Source organism: Arachis stenosperma, chromosome 5, assembly GCF_014773155.1.
Source record: "Arachis stenosperma cultivar V10309 chromosome 5, arast.V10309.gnm1.PFL2, whole genome shotgun sequence".
NCBI classification, from domain to species: domain Eukaryota; kingdom Viridiplantae; phylum Streptophyta; class Magnoliopsida; order Fabales; family Fabaceae; genus Arachis; species Arachis stenosperma.
In genome coordinates this window covers 23,829,377-23,840,741 of record NC_080381.1, presented here as the reverse complement: position 1 = coordinate 23,840,741, position 11,365 = coordinate 23,829,377, and the positions used below count along the sequence as shown (strand labels likewise).

Genomic DNA, 11,365 nt, shown 5'->3' with positions numbered 1-11,365 from the left:
TCGTTGATGCAGTAAAGAGATTTAAAAATATGATTGACAATATAAATCCAAGGGATATATCCCTAAAATTTACAAACAGTCAACCTATTTTTAATGAAGAAGAAGAATGCTTGGTTCCAGCACACCAAGTAATATTCATGTCCGTCTTCCCAGGAAATTTTCAACCAATTGATCAGATTCAAGATTTAACAGTTTACAATCATAAAGGAAGGCTAGCCAGCATATTAGCAAGGGTTTTTGAAAGAACTCAAAAAATAACGAAGGAATCTCACACAAGGATTAATTATAAAAGTAGAAATACTCTGCTTGTGTCAAGTAAAAGAAATGAAATTGAAGAAAGAGACATGAGACTCTTGGTGGAATTTGAATCAGCATTCTACAATTTATCTGGACTTTTAGAAAAACTCCCTGAAGGGATAAAGAGGAATCTCTGCTATTTGATAAAAGACAGAGAAGACCACAAATGCCAGCTATGTGCCTCAGAAATATCTGAAGAAAGCAATAATGAAACGGAATCAACCCACATGATAAAAGAAGAGGACAATGCATCTGAAGCCCACATGATAAAAGAAGAGGACAGTGCATCTGAAGCATCCCTCAATATTATGACGTAAGCGCTTAGGTCATAAGGCACCAACAATGTAGCTGGTGCAAAATAATAAATAATGACGTAAGCAATAACGTCATAAGAAGGGTAAGGATGGAAATTGTCCATCAGACCCAACCATTATAAATAGATTGCTTAGGCAATTGTAAGGGACATCAGACAATAGAAAGCAGAAGGCTAAGAGTACTCATATGCTAGGAGAGCAAGGAGGAAGCTGCCGAGGCGATTCTATAGTCTGAGGAAGAATTCCCTTAGGGAAAAATAGTTCTAAACTCCCATCTGGAGTTAGTATCTACAATCTCCCCTCTGGAGATAAAAACACCTCATGTAAAATATACTAAATAAAGGAAGTTTTTCTCCAGAAAGGTACATCTTCATCCTAGTCTTTCAATTATGAATTATTTAGAAAGTTTAGAATTAACAGAAGAATCTGATTATTATAGATTAACTGCTTTATTAGATAATGAAAAATAGGCTGTTCTAAAAACAGAATTAAATCTCAAATCAAATGAAAATTTTAATAAACAAAATCTTTTAAAAGAAGTTTTTAATAGAAAAAATATAATATACTATGGAAAAATTCAACTTGAAGCCCCTACAAAGATAAAATCCGCTAATGGAGAACTTGAAATAGCTTTGATAAATGATGAAGAATTGAGTAAACAGATTGAGAAAATTAAGGATCAACAAAAAAGGTCTAAAATTGGATGGATTCATATTAGTACTATACAAGTCTTAATCAAATCTACATATATGAAAGGAATTAATTCACCAATAAGCTTAGCAATCTGTGACAAAAGAATTACTGATGACCCAATAGATCAAATAATTGGAATTGTTCATGGAAACTTGGCAAACGTAAATGTTAAATTCAATGCCCATCTTGGATACGCTATACCTTTATCAACTGAAAAAATCTTGGAAGATCTATAAGTTTGGCTTATAAATTTCACAGAAAGAATCTAATGGAACAAGATGATGAACCATTTTCAATTACATATGCAATAAATTATGCTTTAACAAATAGCCATCATAGTATAATATTTAAAAACAGAGAAAGAATTTATGTTGATGAATTATTTCAGAAAATTGTAAAAACAAAAATACCAAAATATAAAGCTATTGAAAACCCAGTTCTATTATTAAAAGAACTATCAGGAAAATTAGTTTCATCGAATTTTCAAATAAGAGAATCCAAAAATAATACCCCCGTTAAGTTTATCTAAGTTAAAAATTAAAGAAGAAAATTCTAAAATAAAAGAACTAACAAAAAAGGTCGAAAAATTAAATGAAACCCTAAACACTAAATTATGACAATAAATAAAGAAGAAATATATGTAACTTATCAAGACAAGAAACAAGAGCTCTTTGAAAGAGAAAATCGTTTGAATTATTTACAGTTTTCTGAAATAAATCAAAGAGCATTTGAAGCCCTAAAAATAATCTATGACAAGTTGAAAAGAGAAGTTGAAGAACTAGAAAAATTAATAGAATCTCTAGAAAATAGTAATGAATCGATGATAGAGTTTGCAGAAATTTTAAAATAAATAATGAAGCATAAAAAGATTGAAAAACCAGAAAATAAAATAAAAAGAAAAAAGACGAAAAAATTAAAAAGTAAAATAAAGGAGTATAAAAGGGAATTAAATAATCTTCAGATTGAAATTGATGATCATATAATAAAAAGGATAGAAATAAGAATAAATATAAACAAGTTGGAATTAAACTTAAAAAATTTATAAATGCCTGGAAAACCATATTATGACTTAAAAGAATTAAAGCTGTTGAAAGAAAAAATGGAGAATGAAATTGAAAAATTAAACAGATATTTAGAAACAAGAAAAAGTGTAGAAATAAAAGAAGTTATTGAGGATTTGAGAAATAATATTAAAAAAAAAGACAAACAGATAAAAAATTTTATATACAATAATCCATGCAAAAAAGAATATTATAAACTAAAACAAGATTGAAAAGTTATAAATCAAAATTATAAATATACATTAAGGACTAGTAATAAATGCAAGAGAAATAGTAGAAATGGTCAATACTTTAGATTATGAATTTGCAAATTATTTTTATCAAAATCCTTTAAATAAAGCACCACCAATTGAATCTATACAAATTATAAACTTATTCAAAGTAAAATATGAAGAGTTAATAGAAATTTCGAAAAAGAAATTAAAAGAAAAGTCGATGTTAAAAAATTGGTATCAGAGCCAAGTTAATGATTAAGGGTAACACTTTCTCTTTAAGCAACACTTTTAGTGATACACTTTTAAATCAATAACAACCACAAAATGAAAACATCTTTACAAAAAGATGAAAATGACATCTTTACAGTAACATCCCCCTTCTTATAATATACTTCGAAAAAAAATTGTTATCTTATTGTGCAAGTGTGAATACATCTTTTCAATTTTTTTTTAAATTATTTTATTAAGTGTGATTTATTTTACTATTTAATATTTTTTATATATTTTTTCTACTTAAGGAATATATAAAAAAATTATATTTAACAAAACAATTAAAAAGAAAATTAAAAAGATTTATTTTCAGGATGACCGTTCTTAGCCATAGTCAGATGACTTCATATTAATAAGTATTACCATATTTAAAGATTTATTTTTTTATTTTTTAAATGTATATATAAGTATAAAAATTAAAATTAGTTGAAATAAATTATTTATCGTATTGCGTATTTAATTTTATTTTATTTTTAAAATAAAATTAAAAATAGTATATTATTATTTATCAAATTAAAAAATATTTTATATATTTAATAAAAACATTAAAAACAGTTAAAATGCCAATTTAAAAAAAAAAAATTTAATTTGTGTGTCGTCGACTCGTCGTGTTCCGTATCATGTCGAGTTCGCGTAAGTCACCATAGTTAGTTTGTGATCCTGTTTAAACCCAAAAAGGAAAAAAAAAAAAGAAAAAAGGACACGTGCTTGAGGCCTGCGGGCAGGGGTGATAATGTGTGATCGTCGTCGCGGCTACATAAAGCCAACGTATGTAGTTTGCGTCTTTCTGAGGGTGTTTGTTTTGTTGCAGCAATGGCATGGTTATAATGAGCAGCGACCACCAAATTTTATTCCCAAAATCCTACGAAAGACAGAAGATGCCGCTTTCTCACCGCATCTATTCATTCCCTCAATCCCCACCACCCATATGAATGGGAATGACCCCCTTCAATTCATTCCTGCTACTATTCTCTTCTTTTCTATTACTCCGTTACCGTTGTTAATTACTACCTTATATTTCCTCATTCGTCTTTTCCCTTCTTAATTATATTATTAATTCATCATCATTACTTTGAGGGATGCTCTTCTTTTTTCTCCTCTAATTAAATAACAAGAGAAGAATCATCTCATTGTGGGGGGAGTTTTGATTCAAAGCGGAAATGACTGGCACTGGAACAGCAACTGTGGGGGCAGACAGCTTTTTCCCTCTTCTTCGGCTTCAAACGACGTCGCATATTCCCAAGCTAGGGTTCTTAAAGCTCAACCGCTCTCTCATCAGCCTCAGATCCCTCCAAATCAAAGCCTCCGACAGCTCCAATCAGATGCGCCTCAATGTCGCTCGCGACCTCACTCTTTCCAACTCCAATGGCAATGGCAATGCCACCGGATCCGGTAACCTTCCGTTCCCTTCATTCTCTCTCTCTCTCTCTCTCTCTCTCTCTCTCTATCTCTCTCTCATTATGACTTGCTGGTTGAGCAAGTTTCAGTTTAGTTGGCTATGTAGTTTCCTGACGCGGTTCTCAATCAGGGACAACGAACCTGAAGCATTTATCTACAATTGGAAACTCTACAAATATTCAATGGCACAGCTGTTCCGTCCAAAAAGATGATAGGCACAGGTTACTCCATCAAAAAGGATGTGTCATATGGATCACTGGTCTTAGTGGCTCTGGTTTGTGCCTCTCTTCCTCTTCATTTTTCTCACTTTTCTTTCTTTTTTTTTTCTTTTTTTTTTTTTTACAAATTATATAAACATACAACATAACTCATAAATCTAGGAAAAGTATAAGTTGGTTTGGTAAAGTTTTTTTCAAGAGGGTTTTCACAACCATCTCATTTTGATTTTGATAAATAAAAAAGTTAATGTGTTTATTTTTGTAGCTTTTAAAAATTAGGATGTTTTTAAAAGCACCTAAGAAATTTTTAAAGTTGATTCGTACTTATTAAAAATAAAAAATTTAATATAATCTTATATATTAATTAATATCTAAATTTAATTCTTATATTAATGTCTATTATATTATTTTTAAATTTTAAAAGTTATTTTATTAAACGTACTTGTTGTTATTTGTGCTTATAAGTTAATTTTAATTTAATTTACCAAATACAAATATGTTACTGCCTTTTAAAAAGCTAATTTTTAAAGGTTAATTTTATAAGGCACTTTTAAAAGTAAAATCTTACCAAATTAAGCCTTAGTGTTTAGTGTTTATAAATTAGGGTGTAGGATTAAGGGTTTATGATTTAGAAGTCAAGATAAATACAATAATTTTTAAAAAGTTGGCTAATGTTAGTCGAAAAAAAGTTAGTTACCTAGCATTATTCATTTTGTAATTACACAATTTACAGGGAAAAGCACCATAGCTTGTGCTTTGAGTCGAATCTTGCATCAGAGGGGCAAGTTGACTTATGTTCTTGATGGGGACAACATTCGTCATGGCTTGAATAAAGACCTTGGATTTAAAGCTCAAGACCGTGCAGAGAATATCAGGAGAATTGGTAAGTTTTGTTGTACGGAATCTCTTGAATACTATTTGATTGTCATGCAAAGTTTTGAAAGCTCTACCTAAAATAAATATCAACAACACAACTTGATTTTTCCATCCAGGTGAGGTAGCAAAGCTATTTGCAGATGCTGGAGTTATTTGCATTGCAAGCTTGATTTCTCCGTATAGAAGAGATCGAGATGCCTGCCGATCAATGTTGCCAAATGGAGATTTTATTGAGGTAATTCATTATTGTGACTGCTCTTTTGCCTAGATTACTTAGTTAACTGAGATTTCACATTATTACAGGTTTTCATGGATGTGCCATTACATGTTTGCGAAGCAAGAGACCCCAAGGGCCTTTACAAGCTTGCACGTGCTGGCAAGATCAAAGGTAGTCTTGCACAGACTTTTTAATTCCATTCTTCACTTTTGCTTCATTCTTTACATGTCATCCATATATTATTATGACTATGACTACTAGAGTGTCTCCAGGCTTTACAGGGATTGACGATCCTTACGAGACACCGATTCATTCGGAGGTATGTGTCCTGAACTTTAATAGAATCTTGTTGATTGACTTGTTGGGATGTATGTAGATTGACATTCCTATCAGAAGTGGTCCAATTTAGAAATTTTGTTGCATTTTTTAGGTGAGTAGCCCTTAGCATGCCATTATTGCTAAAGAAACTTGTGCTAGTTATGCATTTCAAGCCTGCACCTTTTATTTCACCGTTTATATTCCTGAATTTGACTGGTTTCTTCCTTCAAGCTTGTATCTTCTGTTATCACAAAGAATAATATTGGAAAAATATAGTTAGCTTTCTCTCTTTTGAAATGATCAGATAGTGCTGAAACATGGAGAGCCATGCGCTTCCCCTGTTGAGATGGCAGAAAAAATAGTTGTATACTTGGAGAACAAAGGGTACCTAGATGCATAATATGGCGGTGCTCCTATCTTCATTCTTCAGCCAGCGAAATTTTGACTGTATACTTTCTTTAGTTTCTTAAACACCAGCTACTGCAGCGTTGAAGTGATCAATTACCTAATGCTACCATCTACTTTGTCTCCTCTCTCTCAAAGACTCGAGAGTTTTAAGCCTGTATAGTTTTTTATTGTAAATATAGTATGAAATTTGATGGATTTATACTTTCTATACCTACAAGCCTACAACCCCTTTTGTAAATATCCTTTTTTTTTTCTCTGTAACGGTGTTATGATATGTATTCCTAAATAGCTATACGGTTCTTTGCCTGTTCTGTTTCACGTATGATAATTGAAATTTCTGTTGGTTAATCTGAAGTTAAGACATTAGACTCAACGGTATCTTTACTTTGTTCTTGGACATGCTAAGTATGAATTAATTCTAATTGTTATCAGGTACGTGAACTTAATAGAAGTGCCAAATATGAGAAACTTCTTTCGCCTAAAGTGCACACATGGAACCATGCGGTGGTGGCTGGTTAATCTAATATGTAAACACTATAAAGGCGAAAAGTGACATGGAAAAATATTAAAGAGTAATACCCCAAATAGGTCCCCGACAGTTTTGTCCCCTACAAAATTTAACTAAGATTTTGACCCTGAGGTTCTCAGATATCTCCCAAATACGTCTCCAAAACCGTTTGATCCGGTTAAAGTGGTGACGTGTCAGGTCAATTGTGACATGTCACCTTTAAGACATTTTGGTCCCTATCCACGCTGGACAAAACGACGTCGTATTGGAACCAGTGGCAAAACGACGTCGTTTCAGGGAGGACAAATTCGTCCCCACTTAGACAAAGAATGCAAACGGCGTCGTTTTCATGTTGGGGACCTATTTGTCTTATAATAATATCTTAGGGGACCTATTTGACCTATAATTTGTGATGTTAAAAGAAGCTATATTTACTTCAACGCAAACTTTAAAAACACATTGACATTGGTCTGTTCATTTATCAAAATGGTAACATAAACCTGAGAACTCAAACATGTTAACCACACAAATATTTGGCTTCAATAGCAACACAAACCAAATCAAGTCAAAGAAGGTTTATTTTCTTTAACACAAACTAAACGAAACCATTCTAAATAACATAACGTCTTCTTCCTCCAACATAACAAAAGGTGGTAACATAACTAAGACAACAACTTTCACACTAATTCTTAGAAGCATCATTTCTTGAAAGACTGGTTCAACCCTCCCATACCACCCGCTAGCACGATATTGTCCGCTTTGGCACACAAGACCTCACGATTTTACCTTTGACGATAGGGATGCTAGTCGAAACCCCCCACACTCACTCGTCAAAACGCGTCATGCTAGGGAGAGGTATCCACACCCTTATAAGGCATGCTTCGTTCCCCTCCCCAACCGATATGAGACCTTACAATGCTTCTAAGAATTAGTGTGAAAGTTGTTGTCTTAGTTATGTTACCACCTTTTGTTATGTTGGAGAAAAAAGACGTTATGTTATTTAAAATGGTTTCGTTTAGTTTGTGTTGAAGAAAATAAACCTTCTTTTAACTTAATTTGGTTTGTGTTGCTATTGAAGCCAAATATTTGTGTGGTTAACATGATTGAGTTCTCAGGTTTATGTTACTATTTTGATAAATGAACAGACCAATGTCAATGTGTTTTTAAGGGGTTTGCGTTGAAGTAAATATAACTTTTTTTAACATCACGAATTATAGGTCAAATAGGTCCCCTAAGATACTATTATAAGACAAATAGGTCCCCAACATGAAAACGACGCCGTTTGCATTCTCTGTCTAAGTGGGGACGAATTTGTCCTCCCCGAAACGACGTCGTTTTGCCACTGGTTCCAATACGACGTCGTTTTGTCCAGCGTGGATGGGGACCAAAATGTCCTAAAGGTGACATGTCACAATTAACCTGACACGTCACCACTTTAACTGGATCAAACGGTTTTGGAGACGTATTTGGGGGATATCTGAGAACCTCAGAGTCAAAATCTTAGTTAAATTTTGTGGGGGACAAAACTGTCGGATAGTAAATTTTTTGGGGACCTATTTGGGATATTACTCAATATTAAAATAAGGGTAATGCTACGGTGATGATGCTATTTTTTTTCAGTATATGATGAAATTTGTTGGCATAGTCCTGGGGGCGACACGTTTTTTGTTCTTTACAGGTTAGTGAAGTATAGGACCAGTTGGGTCAGGTTTGGAGTCAGGTTTAGATTGCTCAATGTCCACAGATTCATAGATAAAGTCAGATTTAAACATAGCTGATGATATTAATAAAATAAATTAACTACCAAATTAAAGAATTTTTATTAAATAAATTAATTGCACGTTCTATTTATTAAAAAAGTATTTACTTTTTAAATAAATTAATTAAATATTTTCTATTTTAGAATACTAAAAAACAATAATTTTTTTAAAATATATATAATTTAAAAAGTATTTATTAATTTATAAAATATTATTTATCTTATTTATAATACAAATGAGATAAATCATATTACAAACACTAATTTTTTAGTTGTTTTATGGTCCAATAATTGTACACATTTAATTACAATACAAAAGATATGTTTTTATTTTTAATTTTTTTTAAACTCTTAATATCTCATTTACAAATTTGATTTAGTCAATTAAAACTTTCGATAAAATTAAAAAAAATAATATTAATCTCCCAACTATTTTAATAATTGTCTAACTTTTTCTCTTTCCCAAAATTGATCGGACTCCACTACTTTGTACTGTACCCCTCGCCGGATGCTGTAAGTCTTCACACTTAGAAGGGCCTCATCTTTATCCTGAAATTGCTGACCAATCTGGAACTCTGTCAGACCAGCAGTCCCTTCCGCATCTCTAGCTCCGAATCCAACAGAGTGCCCAGAAACCCCCTCCTGCCTCATGGCATCCAAGTCCAAAGAGGAAAAATGTGGTGGATACTGCTGTGTGCCAGTGCTAGAACCACCCGTCGCCAATGCAGGCTCACTCGGTCCAATGTCATCGCCGCTGTCATCGTCAATCATATCCGGCTCGACGTCATCCTCATCTGCATCACCCAACACTCCGTCTCCAACGCCAAGTAAATCGTCCGGCAGATTTTTCCTTGAATGTACGTCTTTACCTACGCTGCCGTTGAGATCAACAGCAAAAGACGGGGAGGCGACAACTTGGACCACTGGCTGGTAAACAGCGACGGAGGAAGAAGCAACAGCAGGCCGGGAACTAACACCGGCTGGTGTGGCTAAAGTGGTGGTATTCCGGTTCGAACCACCTAAGCTGGATACCACATCAACCAGCTTTGCCAACAACTCTGGGGTCCTGACCTCCGGAAACTGCCGCCGACAAAGAAACATTACCTGTAAGTCCTCATCACTACTAATCGTGAAACAATCATACTTCGCGGTATCCTGGAGCACCGTGACTGGAATGCGATAGAAAAACTTCTTCACCCGCTTCGCATCTTCCAGATCGAGCTTCGTCAGTACAGATCTAACAAGGTCATCATAGCTTGTCCGAGGAGTTACGACAATACAGAGAGGATCTTTATCTGTGAACTTCACTCCGGAACGAGTTTTCCTCTTTATGGATCCTCTATGGTGAACCAGAACAACAAAACTCTCCTCACTAGCCATCCTACTCCCTCTAATGAGACCAACTCACGTTTAGAACGCTTATATAGACCTCTCTCTCCCACTAATTCGAACCGGCCTGGTTTGAATTATGGTTTGTTTAATTCGAACCACCCTGGTTCGAATTACTAAGGCCGAATTCTCTCTATAATTCGAACCACTCAGGTTCGAATTACGTGCAATCAAGGTTCGAACCATGTTGGTTCGATTTATTAACAACACACAACTTGTAATTCGAACTGCTCTGGTTCGAATTACTACCAAATGCAGTTCGAACCATATTGGTTCGAATTATATTAATATATGATCTGACGCATTACTGAAACCATTTTTGGTTTGGCTTATATACTTAAATTCTACATGGCAATGGCTTATAATGATTTTTTACCCAATTTTTTAATTGTTTTATAGTCCAATTGTACACATATTTAGTTACAGTAAAAGAAATATATTTTTATTTTTATTTTTTTTTTAATTTTTAATATTTTATTTACAAATTAGATTTAGTCAATTAAAATTTTACTTATTTCATTTACACTCGATATAAATTCATACTATTTATTTTATTATTACTGTAATAAGATGTGAATAAAGTGTAAAAATATAACTTCTTTTAAAATTATATATATTAATAAATAGATATATAAAAGAGATATATAAAAAAAAAGTGAGATTTAAATTTAAATTAGACTAAAATTTGGGAAAGAGAAAAAGTTAGACAATTATTAAAATAGTTGGGAGATTAATATTATTTTTTAAATTTATCGAAAGTTTTAATTGACTAAATCAAATTTGTAAATGAGATATTAAGAGTTTAAAAAAAATTAAAAATAAAAACATATCTTTTGTATTGTAATTAAATGTGTACAATTATTGGACCATAAAACAACTAAAAAATTAGTGTTTGTAATATGATTTATCTCATTTGTATTATAAATAAGATAAATAATATTTTATAAATTAATAAATACTTTTTAAATTACATATATTTTAAAAAAATTATTTTTTTTAGTATTCTAAAATAGAAAACATTTAATTAATTTATTTAAAAAGTAAATACTTTTTTAATAAATAGAACGTGCAATTAATTTATTTAATAAAAATTCTTTAATTTGGTAGTTAATTTATTTTATTAATATCATCAGCTATGTTAAAATCTGACTTTATCTAGGAATCTGTGGACATTGAGTAATCTAAACCTGACTCCAAACCTGACCCAACTGATCCTATACTTCACTAACCTGTAAAGAACAAAAAACATGTCGCCCCCAGGACTATGCCAACAAGTTTCATGACATACTGAAAAAAAATAACATCATCACCGTAGCATTACCCTTAAAATAAAACCAGGCTGTTTAAGTGCGCCTTTCTTACTTGATATTCGGTGATCACTGATGACTGTTGACTGATGAGAATGAGATAGATGGTTCCGAAGA

General features: G+C 32.4%; 2 protein-coding genes across 4 annotated transcripts; one reads left to right on the top strand and one right to left on the bottom strand.

Annotated features, from left to right (window-relative positions):
- The first annotated feature begins 3,620 nt into the window (after nucleotides 1–3,620).
- Nucleotides 3,621–6,618, top strand: LOC130979861 (adenylyl-sulfate kinase 3-like). 3 transcript variants are annotated; one of them, XM_057903408.1, is made up of 7 exons: nucleotides 3,625–4,242; nucleotides 4,379–4,522; nucleotides 5,200–5,349; nucleotides 5,459–5,577; nucleotides 5,646–5,730; nucleotides 5,821–5,878; nucleotides 6,182–6,618. In XM_057903408.1, exons 1-7 carry the CDS (start codon nucleotides 4,011–4,013, stop codon nucleotides 6,183–6,185), a joined length of 792 nt encoding a protein of 263 aa, XP_057759391.1. In that variant the 5' UTR covers nucleotides 3,625–4,010; the 3' UTR covers nucleotides 6,186–6,618. The 3 variants fall into 3 exon arrangements, with proteins under 3 accessions (XP_057759390.1, XP_057759391.1, XP_057759389.1); XM_057903406.1 differs by having other exon boundaries at nucleotides 3,628–4,242; nucleotides 5,832–5,878; nucleotides 6,182–6,616; XM_057903407.1 differs by lacking the exon at nucleotides 6,182–6,618 and having other exon boundaries at nucleotides 3,621–4,242; nucleotides 5,821–6,110.
- Nucleotides 6,619–8,981: 2,363 nt separating this feature from the next.
- LOC130980587 (uncharacterized) lies at nucleotides 8,982–9,932 on the bottom strand. The gene has a single exon (XM_057904248.1). The coding sequence runs from the start codon at nucleotides 9,930–9,932 to the stop codon at nucleotides 8,982–8,984; it is 951 nt and encodes a 316-aa protein (XP_057760231.1).
- Between the last annotated feature and the right edge of the window lie 1,433 nt (nucleotides 9,933–11,365).